The 23,450-nt window shown below is 46.1% G+C and overlaps 1 protein-coding gene across 3 annotated transcripts in view; it reads right to left on the reverse strand.

Annotated features, from left to right (window-relative positions):
- Positions 1-20,453, reverse strand: part of LOC149308774 (rho guanine nucleotide exchange factor 9) — a 147,518-nt gene extending 127,065 nt beyond the window's left edge. For 2 of the 3 annotated variants that reach the window (XM_089536439.1, XM_089536438.1), the window contains exons 1-2: positions 19,833-20,453; positions 2,674-5,003 (exon numbers count right to left, since the gene is read on the reverse strand). In XM_089536439.1, the coding sequence (XP_089392565.1) occupies positions 2,674-4,932 (2,259 nt within the window). In that variant the 5' untranslated portion in view covers positions 4,933-5,003; positions 19,833-20,453. The remainder of the gene's footprint in view (positions 1-2,673; positions 5,004-19,832) is intronic. The other variant, XM_089536440.1, reaches the window with a different exon arrangement.
- Between the last annotated feature and the right edge of the window lie 2,997 nt (positions 20,454-23,450).

Here is a 23,450-nt window from a genome sequence, read left to right on the forward strand (position 1 = left end):
GTTCCTTTTTCCCAAAATCTCTCCCTCTCCCCAAAAGAAAACCCAACACCTGGAGAGCTATATTCTTCCCACTTCTGGTTTAAATAGAAAGCAGCCTGTAGAGGGCAGTCGAAGATAACCGTGAAAAAGCTGTGTCTGCTTTAAAATGGATCCTCATCAATCCATGGCTATTATAGGAATATATGTCCCAGATATTTGGTGGAAAATAAATTCCATCACGTAACTATGAGTCTCTCTCGCAGCATCCCTTCTGCGCTTTGCCATAAACCATGGAAATCATCTGTTCCTTTAACTTTGGGCAAACTTACACAAGAAAAGCGTCCTGCCTCTCTTCCAAAGTGGGATTGCAACAAGGCTGTCCCAAGTCTTTCTGCTGCCTGAGGCAGATGCTAAGAGCACACATGCACCCTTTGCTTTCTATAGAAAGAAAACCCTCCTTGCTATCTGGACACCAGTTTTTAGGACCCGCAAGGTGCACTTTCCTCACCCTTGGAGTAGCAGGAGCAAATCCCACCCTCCAAAAGAAAAAATTAGGACTGCATCCGCACTGCAGGAATAATGCACTTTGACACCACTTTAACTGCCGTGGCTGAATGCTCTTGGATTCAGGGGATTTATACTTCGGTGAGACATTTTGCCTTCTCTGCCAGAAAGCTCTGGCGCAGCAACAAGCAACAAACCCAGGGTTACTTAGCATTGAGTCAAGGCAGTTAAAGTGGTTTTGCGCCGCATTATTTCTCTAGTGCAGATGTAACCTATGAGCCAACATAGGCCTCTAATGAAGTATTGACCGGTGCTTTCTTTAATATATCTTCACTATAAGTCGACCTCATATATAAGTCGAGGGCAAGTTTGGGGGCCAAAAATTATGGATTTTGATATGACCCATGAATAAGTCGAGGGTAAAACTTAGGGGCTTGTAATGAAGGATGTAAAGGACGAAGTGAAGGAAAATAATGCCAAAGAACGTAAAGGATTCCAGCAGTCATAACTATTTGTGCACATACTAAAGGCTGAATAGATGGGAGAGTTGAAAGTGGTCAGTGTTTCCAGGGCAGATTAAACTCTTGCCTTTCACCATATATGTGTGTGTGTGTGTGTGTGTGTGTGTATCCAGTACTTATCCATGGATAAGTCGACTCCGGTTTTTGGGGTCAATTTTTAACCTAGATTTCTAGACTTATACATGAGTATACACAGTATATTTTCTTCCAGGAGGAAAACAGCAGCCAAGAATGATTTCTACTAAACAAAAGGCAGGAAAAGAAGACATTCTCCAGCTCTGCTAGCCCTCCGGCTGCTGACTGCCCCTTTTCCCGTATGAGAAACACACGCAGAGAGAGGGAAAGGAAACAAAAGAGCTAGACCACCGAAAAGAGACAAGGGAAGCCTCTGCCGCCGGCTCCCGTCTTGAGCGACCCACAAGTCACAATAGCCAGGCCGGACAAAATGGCACGCTCCTTTCCGGACCGAGTTTTCCCAGCTGTCACACCCTTGCGGGAGGCACAATAACAAGAAATGTCAAAGGCGGGCGGACGCTGCAGAAATGTTCATTTCAACAGAGTCGTCTTGCGTGCAGCCTTTACGTCTTGTACCCTGTGCATAAAGGTTTTATTGGTACTATAACATGCCGTACATACTCAACTATAAGTCGACCTCGCGTATAAGTCGAGGGCAAGTTTTGGGGCCAAAGTTATGGATTTTGATATGACCCATGGATAAGTCGAGGGTAAAACTTAGGGGCATGTCAATGAAGGATGTAAAGGATGAAGCAAAGTAAAATAATGTCAAAGAACATACAAAATTTGAGCAGACATAACTATCTGCCCTCTTAAGGTTGGATGGATGAGTGACATTTACCTTCTATTCCTTAACTCTCTCACACTTTCTATATTAACCTAACGTCTAAAAGTATACTTCATCTGTCTTTTTGTAACTTGTAACATGTTAACCAAGCTAGCCCTCGGATTCTCCCCTTTCTTTCTTTGTTGATGTTTCCAGTTCTTTCTATTACTATCCCTCTTTGCTCCTATCTATCTGTGGCCCATGACACGTGTCCTCATTTTGATCTGTGCAGCGTTGGACATTATGCGCTACCCATCTCAGCCCCATCTCAGCAATGGACCGCCAGCTATTATGTGCCATTCTTCCTGTCCTAGGATGCCACCGGGATCGGCCTGGTTTGATCGTTCTCTGTTTTGCAGGGGTTGGGTCTGCAAAACAAAGCCCAGACCCCATGGCTTGTAAGTGAGGCAGGAAAAGTTATTTGTGTCCCTTTTGGCCTTGATATTCTCCTGGCCGAAAATAGCAAGAGACTCCCAAATGCCCCAGACCGGAAAGACTGAGGAGTCAACAGGTTGCGCTTATCAACTTCATCCCCGAAACCATTCAGAGCGCTACAGGGAGGAGGTTCCTGTTTTATTATCTCAGTGCCTCTCCTTCCCAAATGCTGGGACTGGGAGTGTTTTTGTAAGCTACACACACACACACACACACACACACACACACCCTGCCACCACAATGAAAGAAATCAGCACAAAGACTTCATTTTGCATGCTTTCATGCACACCTTCTAGGAAACTATCAATGCAAAATAGCACTTTCTTCCAAGCTCTGTAAACAGAGCCTCACATAGTTGAGCTGACAGACCCCCAAAGTAGAACAATATCCTACCTTCCCACCGTTGAAGCCACTGAAGGGAACAGTGGTACCGAGGCTCATCTGGATCGGGTGGCAGAGTCTCTGCTGTTTCGAATGATCCATTTTGCAAGGCTTCCACATGGCATTTGACTGCAATGGTAAGGTGTTTCCATGCACTTTGATGGAGGAGTTCTCTCGACCTCGGGGCTGCTGGTCATCATTGAGGCAGTTTAAAGAGGCTGAGGTGCAGACGCTGTGGACATCTTCAAGAATGCTTCCCAAGATCTGATTGTCAGACACAGCAGTGCTAATGCTTAGAGTATCTATGGGACAACTTTCTGAACCGTTGAAATCTGATGGAGCTACTGCTAGATCCTGATGGTCCATCTCTATATTGCTGACAGATGCACTATCTACTGGGATACTGTCTAGGCTTGTCCTTTCATCTAACATAGTCCCTACATCTGGGATATCGCCTGATGGTAACTCTAGGTCTAGCGTCGCCTGGGAAAGTCTATCCAGGTCAAGTATATCTACTACTGGTCTAGAAGGAGTCCTAGCATCTATCAGAGGAGGATCAACAATACTCTGCGGTATAGTGCTGAAATCCTCGGACACGTTGCTTAGACCCAACGTACCCTTACCAGTTCTATGCAAAACCGTCAAATCTGATCCATTGCCGCACCGGTCTTCATAGTTTGGAGAGGAACAGTTTTCCACATTGGTAACATCCATTCTAGTTGTGGTGAAACCCTGAGTCTTTAAGTCACTAAAACCCAAGCTCTTGGGATCGTCTGAACTCTCAGTAACATACTGACTACATCCCTCCTGGTCCCAAGAATTTAACATCCAAGTATCTACCGGAGCAGTACATAAGTCCTGATTACTTTTACCTTTACTAAAATGCGGATCTGGAACCCGGTGCAGATCCATTGTTAGGCTACATTCACGGACGAAAACGCAGTCATTCGGGAAATCTAAATGGGGGAAAGCGGATAAACTTGTGTTAGGGGGAGAAAAGGACATTTCATTGAAACTACTATTCTCACTGAACACTTCGTGGGAAATCTCAGCGTTTGTACTTCCTTGGGCTGGTGCTTTACCGGCTGAGCTTTTCAAGCTGTGGTTATCCCAGATCCCAGAATCTGGAGATAGCGCTGTAGAAGAGAAACAGCTGGTGTTATCGTTGGCAGTGACCAAGGGCTGCCGAGAAGGAGGAGAAAAGTCTTGCTTTCGGCACCCCGAGCTGGAGTTTGGCCTCTTTTCTTCTTGCAAAAACGTTTTGGAAGATCCCCGCCATCTCCTAGCTGCCTCGGCGACAGTGTTGAAAAACCGAAGAACGCCGCCAAAGTGGTTGCCCTTCGCCGTATGGCTTGCCCTTCTAGGTTGGTGGATGTCCTCCTCGCACTTCATCTCGAAGTCAAAGTACGGCGCTGAATTCTCTATCGCATTTTCTAAATCCTGTAAACTGGGCTCCACTCTTTGGTCCGGCAGCTTCGAACTCTCCTTGCTCACCAAAGAAATCCCTCTCAGGTAACTCCACACCTCTGAGCCTCTTCCTTTTTTATTCTCTATGGCAACCCCAGGACAGTTCCTTCGAGGGTCATCTTGCGTTGTCCCAGATTCCTGGTGACTTTCGAACTCAGGAGCCACGTTCCTCTGGGTAGATGTTCTGTCTCCTTTGAAGAGATCCCCATTATCCATATCATCGCTATTTATCCCAAGGCCAATGTTCCGGTGCCATTTACTGTCATTGGAGTCAAGATCGAAGACACAGCTATTTAACTCAACGTCTTCAAAAGAGGAATCCAAATCCTCGATATAGCCGGCATAGGAATGTCGATAAGGCCGCTGACCGTCACTAAGCTTCTTAATTCTCTGCAGGGCTTTTTGCTCAAGGTCCTCTTGGGTTTCCACAGAGATAATAACAGCCTTGGTTTTGGATGCATTTTTGGATGCACCCAATGACCTTAACTTCTTAAAAGACCTCATCTTGTCCATGAAGCTCATTTTACGATTTTGCTCCAAGACTTCCACGTTATCTCGAAAGATAATCATGGACTGGGGCCTCTTGGTAGTCATGGCGGAGCTTTTTTTACGGCTAACGAAATTCCAGATCCGACTGCCCCGGACTTTCTTTTTATGCTTAGAGGCATCTCCCTTTTCATCATTGTTGAACCCAACAGAATTTGAATACTTAAGCTCAGTGCACTTGTCCTTTGGATTTGCTTGGACAATCTTGCTTCCATATCCATTTGGAACTGGCCTAGAGCAGGTGTCAACAACTTCCATGCTTCCAACCCACAAATCGGATGTCCAAGTGTCACTGATCCATTGCTGTCCAATGTTTTTCTTCTGTAGGGCTTAAAGGAAAAAAAGACAAAGAAAAATCCAATCAGTTTTTTTTTTTTTTTGCATTTGTGTGCCTTTTGAAACAACATCAAAAGGAGGAAAATAACAATTTTATAGGATAATAAGATTCAAACTGGCAAAAAAATTAGAACATAATATGGCAGACATAACTGTGGCTGAAAAAAAGAAGACTTGAGCGCGGTACATACCGCTTTAACATACCGTTTTAACTCCGGAGGGACGCCGCAGCAGGCAAACCGTGCAGCGTCCCTCCACAGTAAAAAGAACCCAGTGCCCGGTGCATGTCATGAATGCACCATTAGCGCACCAGTGATGTAAGTGACACACAACAACTTCTGTACACTGCACTTCGCTTACATCATCATAACAGTGCCCATGTGGACGGGACGTCGCTATGATGCCACCGCTGTTACATGCTAGGGTTTGGAAGTGTGCGGTTACTGTGTGCTCCTAAACTGTAATATCGGCAGTGACACGCCACTTTTGGCCCATCTGTCCCAGGCCAGACGGGCCCGATATTAGGGTTCGGGAGCACGCAGTAACTGCACAGTCCCTAACCCTAGCGTCTAATGACGGCAACATCATGGCAGGGTGCACAGCCAGAGGACAGTATATTGAAGACAAAGAAAAGGAAAAGATTATGAAATATCGAGATCTGAAAATTGAGATTCACTGTCTCACCTTAGGTGTGTCTCATATACTCTCAGCCCCAGAAAACCCCATGATAGGTTCGCCTTAGGGTTGCCACAAGTCGGAAACAACTTGAAGGCACACAACTACAACAACGTTCCACAGTGAAAGGGTGACATATAACACCAAAAATGAATGCCAACCCATTTTTTCATACAGCTCAAACCATCCAAAGAGGGAGAGCACAAGAGAGAGATAGGAGTTCAGAAGGAAGCATCCACTCAAACAGGATGTTTACATTTCATCACAACAAGAAAAGTTTTCCTGGTTCCTCTTTCCATTCCAAAAAGTGAGCAAGTTGTAACAGGATCCGATCCTGGGTGCCACCCAGAGAAATGTGGGAACGCCCAGGGCCTCTAAGCTAACTGGAAGCCATGCTAGCCTTTCTTCTGCCAGTTCTGCACCCATCCTTACCCCGAGGCTCTCTGCATAGGATACTCAAGCGAACCACCTTTGTTAGCAACCTGGTTCCCTTTTCCTTATCCATCTCGTGGCAGATGGTTCATGAGACCCAAAACTTCCATCTTAAATTGCCATGGCATTCCTAGGAAGGGTTTTGAACAAACTGAAAGAGGACATGAAAAGAGAGGAGCATTGGCAGAAGCGGTAGGACCAGCTTTGCACATCGGAGGGTGGAGACTCAAAGTTACACCTGGAGATGTGAACATTGATGTGTGACGGAGATGTAAATCGTTGCGTTGCTCATCCCTCGCTATAGTCCCTACTGTGCAAAAATGATGTATGGAAGATTTCTGCTCTACCTTCAAGCACTATTTGGGATTCAGGAAGTCTTTCAGGCTAAAATATGCGTGCATTTAGCACATTTTCTTGTGTCCAAACCTAGCCAGATTGGTCTAGGAGTAACTCCAAAACCAGAGGGGAAGGGAAACACCCCTAACCTCCCATAATGTTGCATATCACAACAGTCAACTTCTGGGCAAGAAGCAAAGCCAAGGTGGGGAGCCCTGTCTTTTATTAAACTTTTGGTAATCTTAAGATGGCATGTGGCTGGAGGTGAGAAAACATGATAAAAGCACAAGAAAGAACCACTGAATCCCGATAGGAATCAGATGGAGAGTTGTGGTTATTCATATTCTGAAAGGTTTCCATAAGTAAAGAAGCATTATTAAAACTAGGAGCAGGGCTGGTTTTTGCAGCTGCAGTTTTACTCAAGGCATCAAGACAAAAGTTGTTTTCTTTGCTGTTGTTCTCTGCTTCTAACTTGACTCCAATTTATGATGACCCTCTCCTAGGGTCGTATTTGGCAGAAAATGGGATAACAAAGCGAGAGGAGAAATGCATGCATTATTAAGGATCTCAAGGGCAGATTCATTGGACTTGCATTTTGCAGCAACAAAAGTGAGCTGAAATGGAAGGAGCAAAAACTGGGACATTGCAAAAACAGCTGGGAAAAGATGGGACAATGGTGGATTAACTGGGAGTGTTCCTGCCAAATTGGGATCGCCGGAGCATATGTATTTGTACTCTGCATTGGCAGGTGAAAGAAAGAAAAGTTAGAGATTGTTATGCGAAATTGTGAACCTTGGTCCAAATGTGCCCATTCAGCCCCTTGCCGAGAGGATGGAAGCGAGGAACATTTGGTTCATTTGCTTAGTGTGGGGGAAAGAGCATAGGATGAAGGACAAAAGAGCATGTTTTCCTGAAGGCAACCAAATAAGCTGAGGAAATTCCACCTTGGCTTCAACGACTTCATATCCGTTCCTCTCCAGGAAGACCAAAGGAGAGAAACTGGGTAATAAACAACCCTTAAGAGAAATCTCTCTGCTCTGGGCATCCTTCAGATCCAGAGCATGCAAGTTCTCTCTGTATAGAAAAGGAAAGAGCCCCCTCCCAAAGAAAAATAATGCAGCATTTCCTCCGCTCTATATGGCCACTAAAATGGGAGGAAACAGATGTTTAGCCCTATAGAGGCAAGAGGATCTCTTTCATGGTACAGCTTCATCCACGCTAATAGGCCAAGTGGGATACTTGACTTTTCCAACTTCTTGCTACTTGGGCATAGATAATGGAGAAGCAATGGGGTACCACACAAACCTGGAGCCTATTAGTTAGCCCTAGAGTTGATGCTCTCCCTCAGCCTAGTAAAGAGCATAGCGTTCTTATGGAGATGAAACACTACTTGAAAGCAACAGGTGGGTGAGAAACAAGACCCAGAAGAAGAATATAAGAGTTGGACAGTGAAGAAAGCAGATATGGAGAAAATATATGCATTTGAGATGTGATGCTGGAGAAAGGTGCTGAGGATACCATGGATGGCCAAAAGGACATATAAATGGGTCCTAGAACAGATCAAGCCTGAACTCTCCTTGGAAGCCAAGATGATGAAACTGAGGTTATCATACTTTGGCCTCATCATGAGAAGGCAAGACTCACTGGAAAAGACAATGGTACTAGGAAAGGTATAAGGCAGTAGAAAGAGAGGAAGCCCACATGCCAAATACATAGTTAGGCTCAATCAGGGAGATCACAAGCACGAATCTACAAGACCTGAGCAGAGCAGTAGAGGAGAAGGAGCCTTGGAGATGTCTCATCCACAGGTTTACCATGAGACTGGGTCGGCTCAAGATCAGTTAACAACAACCAAGTCCCGATTAATCTTCTGCCGGATAGTTTTAAAATGTCTCTGTTTCTCTCTCCTCCTCCAACTTTCCCTCTCCATCCTCAGCTTACTTCAGTTGCTGCAAAAAGAAGGAGGGAGAGGAGAGGCGGTGGCAAAACCTTGGCCTTCTCAGTTGGCTCAGGCAGCAGCAAACGGCAACAGCCTCTCCTAGCTTGGATGTGCTTTTCCCATTCATCATTTCTAATACCTTGATCACACTCTGATGTTGCTTGGCCACACGTGTCCCTATTTCCCTCTGTGAAATTTCAGAGGGCATGCAAATATTGAAGTCTACATCCAATTACCTGCCCCAGCTAGAGTCAGTCTATTGAAACAATAAAGACGACACTTAAATAAACTTCATGGCTTCAAGGCAATCTACACCTACATTAAATGCATCTACTAGTAATGCCCTCCTCTGAACAAATGTTTCCAAGAAAACCCCATGATATGTTCACCTTAGGGTCGCTGTAAGTCGAAAACGAGTTGAAGGTAAACAACAACAACAACAACAACAGGTATGCCACTCTTGCTTTAACAAATACGGGGAAGAAATGCAAACCAATTTGGGTTGCTCCTGATGCCTGGCGCAACTCACTGCCTCATCCGAAAACACAAGATAAAATTACTCCCTTCATTGCAAGCGGCTGACCCCAGGAACTCATCATCCGCTTCCTTGCCCACAAAAGAGTCCAGACTATTGTTTCCAACCAGGGGCTGCTGACTGTGTGCGCTTCTCTCGCTTTCAGCCCAGATCTTTCCCCAGAGGGCACACAGCCTACCCTATTGTTCCTGCCCAGCCATTTGAAAGGGTTATTTTTTCCTTACTCCTTTTGTTTGGAGAGTGTATTTGTTTTCTACTTCCTCCCCATGTGGATTTACTACAGCCGGATATGAAAACCAAAAAAGAATTTGAGTGGAAAAAAATCAACAATGCCATCACTATGCCAGGGTTCACCTCTGCCAGGCCCAGCATGGAGAAGGATGGAAGATCCTTCTGGTTCATACTGGAGTAGTTTTCTAATGTGAAGGTGGATACATCAGCCTCAAGCCCATGGTTAGGCCCAAGTACAGTTTGTTGTTGTTCTGTGCCTTCAAGTTGCCTTCAAGTTGTTTCCCAGTTATGGCGATCCAGAGGCCACCCTATCATGGGATTTTTCTTGGCAAGATTTGTTCAGAGAAGCTTTACCATTGCCTTCCCTTGAGGCTGAGAGCAAGCAACTTGCCCAAAGTCACCCAGTGGCTTTCATTGCCAAGCTGGAAACTGAACCCTGTTCTCCAGAGTCTTTGGGGCTGTACGGACGGGTGGCAGGATGCCGCCCCTTCCCCCCCAGTTTGGGGCCACAGCAACCACATGCTGAGAAAAGCAGCTTCTTTTTTGCATCCTGGAAGGGGCGTCATAGGGGCACTGGTGAGCCATAATGATGCCCCTTTCATGCTGTGCCATTTAGGTGCTGCACTGGGGTCATGCCATGATGTTGTGCAGCATCTAGAAGGCTGTGTGGCATCATCGCGCAATGGGAGAGGAATCAGGGCATCCAACATGTAGATGGTGCACTGTGGCTCCGCTCACAGGCCGGCACAAAGTGCTGGTCTGTATCCCCCCATAGTCCAACACTCAAACCACTATGTCATTCTGATTCCCTTCCATTAAAATACAGAAGATTAAAAAACCAACAAGCTAGGAAACCATTAAAATCAATTCCAAAAATACAGTGTGATAAACTCCATAGGAAGATACCAATCCACCAGGACCTGAGCTGCACATTTCTATGCATGGCACCAAAATCTGTACATATGCAACTAAATGCCTATCCAAAGCTGCCTTATGCAAGACCCCTCTGGCACCTTGAAAAATGTGTAAAAATAATAACAATCCCAAATGGTATCACAATCCAGTTTGAAAACACATCCCAGTAGACACTCTTCCTTAGCAGAGTTCAAGGCCTTCAATGTACAACAAATAACACAAAATAAGAGGACAGAGGGGAAACTCTGAAAGCAGCTACTAAGAGGAAATGCCTGCATTTATCATCAAGCGAGGGCTTTTCTGGCTTCCAAGCAAAGGACAATGACTGGATGGGCTGCACATCTGAGCATGGCCATTAATGCTTTTCCCATTAGTGTAACTCTTTTGAGCATGTCTTGTATTCTATTTTCAGGAAGCCTGAGTCAAAATGGGACACAAATAGGTTTTTTAAAGACCTCATGCATTAGGATGGGGCATGAGTTTAAGATGGCAGATTAGTATTCTGTTGCAGGATCCATGCAGAACTACAAAGTGGGCACCCTGCAGCATTGCCACATGATGACTTCCAAACAACGTCCCCAAATTTCAGACACTTCCCATGGATACCTTTCTCCGAAATCTCCAACAAAGTGTTGGAAACGTTACTTGTTGAACTACAACTTCCACAATCCCCTCCAACTGGCATAGCAACTGGATTCTGGGCACTGAAATCCAAAACAATGACTTTTCCCTAGCTTTGGCTAGGGCTTGTGTTATTTCTCCGACACACACATACACACACAAAACCTACTATGGCCCTGTAGTAGGGACATAATTCTTCCTTGACGTTCCTGTCGAACGTTAAGTAATTTTAGCCATTTTCTTCCTGCTGTGAGAAAGCCTTTGAGAATTGCAGTTTTCGGATCCTGTTCGAAATTGCTATTCTGCACAAAATTCGGCACATGGTTGTTGTTTTGCACAGAGAATAGTATTTTCTATGCAGAAGATAACATTCCTGTGCAGAAATGTTATTTCCAGAGCAATTTTCCGCATAGAAAATGCTCTCCCTTGTGCAGAAAAGGCAGTTTTCTGTGCAAAACCGCCGTGTGCAAATTTTGCACAGAATAAGTCCCAAACTGCAAAGATTTTCATCAGAGTGTTTCTATTTTAAGAGGGTTTTTTAAATAATACATTTTTGAATATTCTTTCCATCCCTACTCCGCAATGGCCTTTCGCTGGAGAGGTTAAGGCTATGGTAAGCCGCTTGATGTTTCATCTATTCTGGATTCATTTTCCGTCGACACGTGCTGCTTTCCTCCAAAGGACCAGCTGTGTTTTGAGAGCCTCCTTCACTTCTCCGGAACACTCCCCCTTTCTCCCTTAATTGAGAACATATATATCTATCCATATGGTTTGTTCCTACAGAAGCAGCCACTTCCATTTTTTGTGTCCATGACTCCTGCTTTAAAACTTGATCCCTAACTGTATGCAGGTGGCTTCCTCCCATTGTTTTCTCCATGAAACAAAAGAACCTAGGGCTGCATTCCCACTTACAAATAAACCGCTTTGCAAACCGAATCGATGGATTGATTCAACAGCGGAACATGGCTCACACTAAATTTGCCCTGATTGCATTTTTTCCCTGCAAAATAACCCACTTGTGGTTCACATTCATGAATGAATAGATTCAATGTGGAACCACTCCAGCCAGCCAAAGGGCAAATTTAAATCGATTCTGATCTGCATCTGGTTCACACTTGCATCAAATCAATTTATCCAAAAAGACATGGAAGAAGTCAGCGTCAAAAAGACGTGGGTTAAATGGGTCTAGTGCAAGGTCCCTCCCTCTCCGAATTGATTTAGTGATCCGGTTCAAGTGAGAACCGGGGTCATTTAAGCCACTCCAAACCGATTTGCGATTTGGTTTAAAAGGTAGTGGGAATGAGGCCTAGGAGAAGAAAAATGGGTCCTGAGATTCAGAGAGACCGGAGCACCCCAGTTCCCAAAGACATTTAGATATTTATAAGATCTTCAGCCAGCCAGATTTGTCGCATGACCAAAGGTTCGACTGCAGGTTCCATCGCCAATGGCGCAACCCTATCCCAAAATGGAAACAGCTGAATCCTCCATTTCCACATCTTCCCACTGAATCTGGGATTGCAACTCCCAGAATGTAGTAACTGTGCTGGCTAGAGGGACTGAGGAGTTGTAGTCCAAAAAGTGATTTTCCAAACACTGCTGGCATGAACAAAAGAAAAACAATCCTGCAAATTTGGAGCATGATTTGAGCGCCTGGTTTGGTGTCGGGATTTTTTGGTGCGTGCGTTTATTTCTTTGTTTTCAGGGCGGGGGGGTGGCCTCTCGTTGGTTATAAATAGACACCCTGCAAAATTTCATAAATCAAAGTCACACTTGACTTGATGAGTCAAATGATAAGAAAGATAATGAAAGCAAATCTGCCGCAGTTTGCTTTTGCCTGAGCTAACCAAGACCTGCAAAAATCTTCCCTTTCCTCTTCCTTCTGCTAACTGAGTCCATATTACTCTTTAAAATTCATTGTGCAGGAATTGAAGTAAGCTGGGGGCAAAGGGAGAAAGTGGGAAGAAGAAAGAGAAACCAGGACATTTTAAAAGCAGCTGAAAAAGTGGGATGGCAGAGGATTACCTGGGACTGTCCCTGCCAAATGCAGACAGCTGGAAAGTATCTTGTGCTGAGATAGAAAACACAACTATTTTGCACCCAAAAGCCAACCCAAGATTGCACGTCCTTTTGCTGCACGGCTGTTTTTAGCTGGCTTTGCTCAGGAAGTGGCACAGGCAGAAACTCCACAAGAGGCCCATTATAAAAACAGGAAGGATCTTTCCTTGGAAACTTACTTTGCAAAGAACCGCTCCAGACTGCATGGCATCCTTTGAAAAACCAAACAAATGCAAACTTATGTCAGCATCACCGAAGCACGGAAAACATCAACCAGTCCAAAGCAGAAAGATACTTGCAGAAACCCACATGGCAGTGAGCATGTAGGAAAACCATGGCGGTGGTTGTTTTCTTTTAAGCTACTACATGTTTAATGCCACCTGAACCCCTTTGACGTTCAACTGACATGGCAGCAGGGAATGTAGCGTCACCAGAAAGTGTTGTCACTATGCAAAGCTATAAATATATAGCATGAATCCTCCCAGGTTGTCCTTGTACACCTGAAATGAACAGAAATAGGAAACTGTTTGGGTTGTTTCAGGTTTGCATTGGCTGTTCCTCCTAAAGCAGAAGACTCCAGATGTGGAGTGTTTTGAATGTCAGACAAAGTCCAAACCACTAGGCTACACTGTATATGACTGTATATTCCTTAGGAATTGTACAGGTACAAATTGTTTCACAAACCATCAATGGGCTTTGGAAGCATCAACAGAACCCAGAAGCAAAGATACATAAAGACACAGGATAACAGATACCCAAAAAGATCCTCGGAGTATCCAGTTGTAACTCGGTTGGAAACATGAAGCCAATTTTCTGCAAAGCTGAGAAATACTTGTGTTTTGGTTTCCAAGTCCTACAATTCCCAGCCAATGTGGCCTGCAGGGAATTCTGGGGACTGCAATCGAAAAAGAAACTTGGCCCAAGCACTGCCTTCGGAGTGCATTCGCATAGGGAATTGGTCAGGAAATTTCAGTGTGGCTCCCAGATGTTCCTGGAGTCAAGCGCTTGATGTTGGTGCGGCAGGGATTTCAGCGTTTCCTGCCTTCATTTTGGCACAGTTTTAAAAGCAAAGCCTAGAGAGGGCTTCAGTAGCTAGGCTTTCATCTCTGGGGAAATAAACAGCATTAGATACGGAGCTGGTGGACCAAAAGCAGCCATCTGCTCATTGGCTTCATTAACAGGGGTATTGCTCTAATTTGTGGAGAAGGCAGAAGGGCCCTATCCAGGTAGCTGAATGGAGCTCCTGCGTTCAGGGGCAGTCTACCTCTGAATACCTCTGAGGTCCTTTCACATTTCACATTACACAATTATAGCACTATAACTTCACTTGCCATGGCAACTCTGGGGACCAGGTTCGATTCCCGGCTCGGCCATGAAACCCAGTGGGTGACTCTGGCCAAGTCACACACTCTCAGCCTCAGGGGAAGGCAATGGCAAACCAGAACAAATCTTGCCAAGGAAACCCCAGGACAGGTTCACCTTAGGGTTGCCATAAGTCGGAGGTGACTTGAAGGTGCACAAGAACAACAACAAAGAATTGTGTCGTGCAAAAGAATCCTGAGATAACCACAGACAGCTCCAAATTTTCTTGAAGAGGGATCTTGGACCCATTGACATGACTCAGTTATAGTTTAAATGGCATGGCTCCATACTATAGAATTGTGGTGTTTGTAGTTTGGAAACACAGTAGTATGAAAGGAGCCCTGGTGATATCAGCCTGGTGCCCATGTACCGCTCCTGAAGAGCGCACACTGCAGCACTTTGGGGAAAGGGACAATGGGAGCTCACGTCTCCTTAAACAGGAAAACAGGGCTAAGCCAGCCATGCTTCCACTCCAAACAATGGCTGGGAAAAGCCTGACACAGTTTTCTTTCAAGGGCTGCCTGCTTTCAAAACACAGCAGGAACAAGGCGCGAGCAAAAGAGGCAGAGGAGGAGGGAGAGAGAAAGCTTTCCAGATACACCTTTGGCCAACTTTTTGTAACACTGCATGAAAAATTAGAGGCTCATTTCAAGCCTCGGGTCTTTTTCAACGTCAGTTTAAGTGTTATGTATGCATGGCAGGGGACTGGATATGAAATAATAATGCCACACTGACTTTCAAAGAACCTTATGCATGTATTTACCTTAAAGTCACCTGTCAACTTATGATGACCCCATGAATTTCCTAGGGTTTTCTTGGACAAGGGATCCTCAGAAGTGGTTTTGCCAGTTTCTTCCCCTGAAATATAGCCCATAGCGCCTGGGATTCGTTGGTGGTCTCCCAACCAAGTACTACTAACCAGGGGTGATCTTGCTTAGTTTCCAAGATCAGCCGAGATTTGGTGCTCTTAGGGTATTTAGAACCTTATCTTAGGTTTTTCTTGGCAAGATTTACTCCAAAGATGTTTGGAACCTAGGGATGCCAATGAGTCCAAATCTCTGCCATGCATACATAACAAAAGGTCCATTCAACATCTACTTCAACATCTCCAAGGATGGACAGCCCACTTTCTTCTAAGACAGTCCATTCCACTGTCAAGCAGCTCTTATGAGTCAAGAAGGTCTTCCTAATGTTTAGGTGAAATCTCTTCTCTGGTCATTTGAAAGCTTGGTTTCCAGACTGAAGTTTCTAAGGTTGGTCAAACCTGCTTTGGTCAGACCTCACCTGGGCACTACAGTTCAAGAAGCATATTGGCTGCAAGATGTCCAGAGAAGGATGGCCAAGAGGATCAAAGCTCTGGGAAATGGCTGAGGGAGCTGGGTATATCATGTCAAAGGTGGACCCAGCTTGTTTTCTGCTGCTCCAGAGATCAGTGGATTCAAATGACCAGAGAAGAGTTGTCACCTAAAGATTAGGAAGAACTTGTTGACTCTTTGACAGTGGAATGGACTAAAATGGAGGATGGTGGGCTCTCCATCCTTGGAGATCTTGAAGTAAAGGTTGAATGGACCTTTTGTTATGGATGCAGGGCAGGGGGTTGGACTCGGTGGCATCCCTAGGTTTGGTGTCACCCAATGTGTCACCTCCATGGACCTGCTTCTGCACCAGCGCATACAGGATTCTTAGTCAGAATTAGCTTTGGTGTCACTCAATGTGTCACCTCCATGGACCTGCTTCTGCACCAATGACCCAATGTGTCACCTCCATGGACCTGCTCCTGCACCAGTGACCCAATGTGTCACCTCCATGGACCTGCTCCTGCACCAGCGCATACAGGATTCTTAGTCAGAATTAGCTTTGGTGTCACCCAATGTGTCACCTCCATGGACCTGCTTCTGCACCAGCGCATACAGGATTCTTAGTCAGAATTAGCTTTGGTGTCACTCAATGTGTCACCTCCATGGACCTGCTCCTGCACCAGCGCATACAGGATTCTTAGTCAGAATTAGCTTTGGTGTCACCCAATGTGTCACCTCCATGGACCTGCTTCTGCACCAGCGCATACAGGATTCTTAGTCAGAATTAGCTTTGGTGTCACTCAATGTGTCACCTCCATGGACCTGCTCCTGCACCAATGACCCAATGTGTCACCTCCATGGACCTGCTCCTGCACCAGTGACCCAATGTGTCACCTCCATCGACCTGCTTCTGCACCAGCGCATACAGGATTCTTAGTCAGAATTAGCTTTGGTGTCACTCAATGTGTCACCTCCATGGACCTGCTCCTGCACCAATGACCCAATGTGTCACCTCCATGGACCTGCTTCTGCACCAGCGCATACAGGATTCTTAGTCAGCATTAGCTTTGGTGTCACCCAATGTGTCACCTCCATGGACCTGCTCCTGCACCAATGACCCAATGTGTCACCTCCATGGACCTGCTTCTGCACCAGCGCATACAAGATTCTTAGTCAGATTTTGAACAGAGGTTGAGGTTTCACCATGGTCCTCTTTCTCTGAACATGTCCCAGCCAATATGCTGCTTTGAACCGTAGCGCTCAGATCTGAACACAGGACTTCAGGTGAGGTCTGACCAACCTCAGAGACATTAGGGAGAAAAGGAAGATGAACCCTGCTCCTTACGCTCAGATTTCCCGGTCATGCAATTCGTACCAGTTTTACCAAAACAAAGCTGACTTTTTCTCCCTCTCCTTTCCCTAGAGTTAATCGTTCAAGGAACTCGGAAGGGAGTAACCAACATTTTTCACACACACACCCCAAAAAAGAGGCAAGGAAGGAGAGCTATAGCATCGGAGCAGGTTTAGGCCTCAACTCACTGCATGGAATAGCCAGGTTTTTAAAGTCACCAGGGAACAGCCCATCTCTGTCCCAGGCTAATATTTGCACTGCAGACCAGCCAGTTTAAAAATAAAACTTGCAAACTGCAGTAAACAAATCCTAGGAGGAAAAACTGGATTCGTTGCTCCTCATGGGAATTTGACGCAGGCCTCACTTTTTTGCGTGTCCATTTTGCATCAATTTTGCAAGACTTCATTGATTTGTTGCTGCAACTTTCAAAAACTCTCTTTGTATTTATTTAGGTTGCATCCCTATTGCAGAAATAATTCAGTGTAACACTGCTTTAACTGCCAAGGCTCAGTGTTATGGAAATCTGGGGATGTATAGTTTTGTTGTGTCACCAGACCTCTCTGACAGAGAAGGCTAAATGGCTGATAAAAGGACAATCCACAGAATTCCATAGCACTGAGCCAAGTGGTATCAAACTGGATTATTTCTGCAGTGTGAATGCAGCCTTGGGAGAGCATTGCATGGCCTGGGAGCAACGACCAAGAGGGCCTCTTGATGGTGTCAAGACCAGGGAAAGGTGGAGAAAGTACCAGCCTCTAGATTCGACTGCAACAACCAGTATGCCTCACTAATGGCTATGCTGGTTGGGGCTGATAGGAGGTGCAGTCCAACCAGTGAAAGGTGGAGTGAAAGACAAAGTACCAGCCTCCAGATAGCATTTGACAGCATCAACCAGAATGCTTAACCAATGGTCATGCTGGTTTGGGGCTGATGGGAGATGTAGTCCAACCAGTGAAAGACAGAGAAAGTGCCAGCCTCCAGATAGCATGCAACTGCAACAACCAGTATGCCTGACCAATGGCTGTGCTGGTTGGGGCTCATGGGAGGTATAGTCCAACCAGTGAAAGGCAAAGTGAAAGGTAGAGAAAGTACCATCCCCCAGATAGCATTCAACTGTAATAACCAGTATGCCTGATCAATGGCTGTGCCGCTTGGGGCTCATGGGAGCTGTAGTCCAGCAACACCTGGCAGGACCCACTTTCCCCACCCCAGCCACAAACAGTCTACCATTTCCACTCCTTCCTCAGCTCTCCCAAGCCTTCCAGCCCAACGGCTCGGCAAAGACAACAGAGAAGCCGGCCAAGAAATGATATACAGTTACATCAGAGACGCTCAGCCAGGCTACGTTTATAGCCTTTGTTCGCTTGCACAGTCTATTATGCAATTTATTATCACGCGACAATAAGCGATGTATCATATTATGATGAGATAGTAAGAGGCGCAAGCGGTTTCGACGGCTGCCTGGTTCGCTGAGCCAAATTTAGGTAACTCTTTAGATTTTTAAATGATCCGAAGAGGCATTTTTCTCCGCCGTGTCGTAAAAACCACAACATGTGTTGGGTTTGGAGTAAGGTTGGGTAACCGCATCTTCCAAAGTCATTAGTCACTTTGACCCAATATTCCCTTTGTGGAAGTTTGACATCTGATCTGCCACAGTTTCAGGCGTTCGGATAAACTATGTGACAAGTCTGCTCTGATTGTGCATGATCCTCTTCCCAATAAGGTTTTATTGACCTTAAAAGTATGCAATCGAAAAGCAGGGGAGCATTATCCATGTGGGCCGAAAGGCTGAGACTTATGGCAACCCATGGGGTTTTCTTGGCAAGTATCTTCTGAGGCTGAGAGAGTGTGACTAGCCCAAGGTCACCCAGTGGGCTTCCGTGGCCAAGCTAAGATTCGAATCCAGGGTCCTAGTCCAATGCTCAAGCAATACATTGGATGTGGACTGAGAAAAGGGTTCAAATCCCCACTCAGCCCTGGAAACCCACTCTCTCGACCTGGGCAAGTGCCACTCTCTCAGCCTGAAGGGAAGGCAATGGCAAACCTCCTCCAAAAAATTGAGAATTAAGGGAGCCAGCATGGTGTGTAGTGGTTTGAGTTTTCGACTACAGGAGAGCTGGATTCAAGTCTCTACCTGGCCATGCAAAGCCATTGGTTGGTCTCGATCACATCACACTCTCTCGGCCTCAAAGGAAGAAATCTTGCCAGGAAAAGCCTCCCCTTAGGGTTGCCATAAAGTCAGAAAATGGCTCAAAGGGACACAACAGCAACAAGTGACAACAACCGGCAAAATGCAAGCAGTTGCATTGCAAGGACTTAGACTATTTCAGAGCAATCTGGAAGAAGCCAAAGTTCCCTTCGTTCCCAAAAGTGCTCACTCTGGAAGCCTGTGAGAGAGGGACACTGCTCCTAATGTGCGCAGAAACACATTTCTGGCTTTCTCATTGTCGAGTCAAGCAGGCCACACCAAATGCGTGCCTCTCCCCAAAACCAGATTAGGAAAGCATCTTTGAGAGCCATGTGGGTTCTGGGAGTTGCAGTCACTTTTTGGGCACTTTCAGCCCCCAAAAAGAGCTAAATTCATGGACCCAGTTCTGCAAAAATCACTACCGAGTCTGTTTGCAAAAGTTAGTAACTTTAGGTTTGAACGTTGGACTCTGACTCTGGAGCTCCAAATGGCCATGGAAACCCATTGGGTGACCTTTGGTGAGTCACACTCTCTCAGCCTCAAAGGGAAGCCAAGGCCAAGGCCACTCTGGACCAATCTTGCCAAGAAAACCCCTGCTGCACATTCGCCTTAGGGAATCAACAACTTTTAAGTTTCAGAAAGAACGGAGTAACTTCAACAAGCTCCAGGGAACAAAAAGCCATGCTAAGCCCGTCCGCACTGCTGACTTAAAGCAGTTTAGCCCCACTTTAACTTGCCATGACTCTATCCTCCAGAATCCTGAGATTTCTAGTTTGGGGAGTTTGGTCTCTGGCGCCTCATCAAACTACCCATGGCACCCTGGAGCCCAGGGATGCCTCCAGACTGCCACATTCTGGGCATCTGCCCCTGGCTTTGCTGCTTACCTGGTCAAGGGGAGGGTGGCTCTGGCGCGGGTTTGGCGCCGATGGCAAGGCAGAGAAGATGCCAGGATGGGGCCCTCATGCCAGGGCAAGGGACCCTTCCGATCCGCTTCACTCTGGATGCCAGGCTCCACTGGGGAAAAAGAAGAAAATCCCAAACCACCCAGAAAGTCTGCCTCCTTTCTCTTTTCTTTCTTTCTTTCTTTCTTTCTTTCTTTCTCTCTTCCTTTTCTTTCTGAGTGCCTTTCTTTTTCTTCCTTTTCTTTCTGTCTGTCTTTCTTTCTATCTTACTTTTCTTTCTGTCTGTCTGTCTTTCCCTCTTCCTTTTCTTTCTCTCTTCCCTCCCTCCCTTCCTTCTTTCTTTCCTTTCTCTCTCTCGCTCTTCCCTTTTCTTTCTTTCTTCTCTCTTCCTTTTCTTTCCTTCTTCCTTCCTTCCTTCCTTCCTTCCTTCCTTCCTTCCTTCCTTCCTTCCTTCCAGAGGCTCCCAATCCGGATCCAAAGGGGGAAAGAGAAGAGCCTGCCCAAGCGATGCGGAGCGCTAAGAAGGGCGAGTGGAGACTCGTCGGAGGAGGAACAGCGCTGAAGCGCCTGGCCTGCCTTTGCCTTCGCCTTCGCCTTCGCCTTCCTCCCAACAAGCCACGCAGGTTTGGGAGGAGGAGGAGGAGGAGGAGGAGGCGAGAGAGAGATGCACGTGTGAATGAATGGGCAGCTGATCAGGGCTGAGGCCTCTGGGTGGCCCTTGGAGGAAGGGTCTCTGCCAAAGCTTCCCTTCTTTGCATGCATCTAGACTGTCCACATAATCCAGTTCGACTCCACTTTAAACTGCCATGGCTCCATGCTGCAAGGGATTAGGAGTTTGGGGAGGCAACAGCTCTCTTGCGCAGGGAAGGCTCCAGACCCTATAAAACTACAAAGCCCAGCATGCCATAGGATGGAGCTGCAGCATTGCAAGTGGGCTCAAATGACATCATTTCTCCAGTGTAGACGCAAAGTGGTGTCGTGGTTCGAGTGCTGGACTATGGATTATATGACTATGGACTCTATTTTTATGACCATGATCAGGGTTCAAAGCCACGAAAGTTGTCCCTGGTCAAGTCACACTCTCTCAGCCTCGGGAAGGCAATGGCAAACCTCCTCTGAAGACGCTTGCCAAGAAAAACCCAAGGCAAGGTTCATCTTGGGGGCTCCATAAGCAGAAGCCACTTGAACAGCCAGCCCTTCCTGCCATCTTCATCCCTTGCCTCATGCGTAAAGGACCAGGCTGTATCCGCACTGCAGAAGTAAAGCAGTTTGAGACCCCTTGAACCGCCATGGCTTTATCCTACAGAATGCTTGGATTGGTAATTTATAGAGCCCTCTGACAGATACCTCCCCAAACTGAGACACAGCCCCAGCAATAATAACCATAACAATAACAATAATAATTCCCAGCCTAATAAATTGCAAGGTGACCAGATGTCTTAACCACAAAGGAAGACAAGGCATCACAGAGCGAAGGACATAAATATATATATATATATATATATATATATATATATATATATATATATATATATATATATATATATATGGATGGGGGGGTATTACAAAACAAAAGCTAAAAACACCCCTAAAATTCTTAATTCGTGCTCCGTAGTGATGCTCAAAATGGAGGATGTTTTGGAATCTATCCCGGGCAGAAGGTTGAAATGGAGGACTGGGAAAGGTGGGCATTGGGCACCCTGAATAATCTGCCGCCCTTCCCTTGAGTCTTTCTGTGTGTTCCTTATCTATTTGACATCCTTTAAGAAACGCACACTAGGCATGACTCTCCCTTTAGTGCAGGTGTTAACCAAGCTCTGCCACCTCCAAACACACCACACCTCAAACCTAGCCAGCGCTGGAATGGATTTTGAGGCGTTGAGCATCTTTCGAGTGCTCCTCCCTCTCCATATTATGTGCTTCCCTGACCAAGCGTTTTGGACTTCCCTTCCCAGAAGCCTCAGCCAGCTTGGCCAACACTCAGGAATTCTGGGAACTGAATTCCAAAACATCTGGAGGACCAAAGTTTGGGGACCACTGCAGGCATGGCCATTATCCAACCCATAGACCACAGTTGGTGCCCAAGACCAGGAGCATCACCAGGGGTTGCGAGAGGTGGGGACCACACTGGGTGACACCTCAAAGAGGAATGGACATCTTTTGTCTGTCCCAACACTACCCCTAGATGCCACCTGCCTCCAGCCAGGGCACCTCTGCTGTCCATCGGCTGTGGCCATTGGTGGGCATGATGCCCAGCAACTCCTATGGGGTCCGGCAAGGCTACTGGCCAAGTGGGAAATCCACCACCGGCATGAAATTTCAAATCTGTGGAAAGGATAGGAAGAAGCCAACCTGAATTCCTGCTCTCAGTAGCATGGCTGTGAGCTGGTTTAACATGTCTTCCTCCACCGATTTGCAAGAGCAGCTTTCAACTGCAGTCATCAGTCAGCAAGAGATCTTTTCCTTATCTCCTCCACGCTCTTCACAGTTTCACGCCGGCTGATCTTCTGCAAATCAAGCCCAGTTTCTGTAAGGAGGAAAAGACAACAAGTTAATCATGGGGATCTTCTGCCTTCGAGTCCATTAATATTCAATAAACGTGCCATTTCCTGAGACCTCAGAGTCAAGTGTCAGTGAGAAGAATAAGATTAATGCCCTCCCTCCATGTTTGTGGCTTTGGCTTTTGCGGATTTGATTATTCATGGATTTGATTAATACTTTCTCTCTAGGAATCCCTAGGTCCTCCAGCATGACTCTGTGCTCAACATCTAGCAGACATTGCATTGGAGGATTTAGAGGTTCCTAGAGAAAACACTTCTTTAGGCATCTGTAGGTCCTCCAGTGCAATTCTTTGGTCACCTTCTGGCAGATGTTGACCACAGACTTGTGCTGGAAGACCTAGAGTTTCCCTAGAGAGGTGATCTCTCAGGTTTAGAAGTTTTATTTTTCACAGGGATCCGTGCCCCTAATCCCAGCAAATGTGGAAGGCCCACTGTGCTGATATCCTCACCTTCCCAAAGACTATCCTGGCTAAGGATGGTTTATGTCTCACTGCATAGTCTATCCCTCACATGGAGGTTCCCTTGTGGCATGTCCAGTGTCCAGATTGAGGGAAGATGCACTGCCCATGCTAATCTGCTTTGGTCAGACCTGGCCTGGAGTCCTATGTCCAGATCTGGGCACCCCGGTTTCAGAAGGTTATGGACAAGATGGAACGTGTCCAAAGAAGGTCAACCAAAGGTCTGGAAACCAAGCCTTGTAAGGAACGATTGCAGGAGCTGGATATGTTTAGCCTGGAGAAGAGAAGACTAAGAGGCAACATGATGGCTATCTTTAACTATCCGAAGGGATGTCATGGAGAAGATGGAGCCAGCTTGTTTTCTGCTGCTCCAAAGACTAGAATGAGAAACAATGGATTCAAACAACAAGAAAAGAGATTCCAGATAAACAGGAGGAAGAACATTTTTGAAGTTGCCAGTCAACCTATGGCAATTTTGTAGGGTTTTCTTAGGTAAGGAGTCCTCAGAGGTGGTTTTGCTAGGTCCTTCCTCTAAAACATAGCCTCCAGCTACATCTTCATTGGCGATCTCCTATCCAAGT

This window comes from Sceloporus occidentalis, unplaced genomic scaffold, assembly GCF_023333645.1.
Source record: "Sceloporus occidentalis isolate IW3139 unplaced genomic scaffold, rSceOcc1.0.p SCAF_8, whole genome shotgun sequence".
NCBI classification, from domain to species: Eukaryota; Metazoa; Chordata; class Lepidosauria; order Squamata; family Phrynosomatidae; genus Sceloporus; species Sceloporus occidentalis.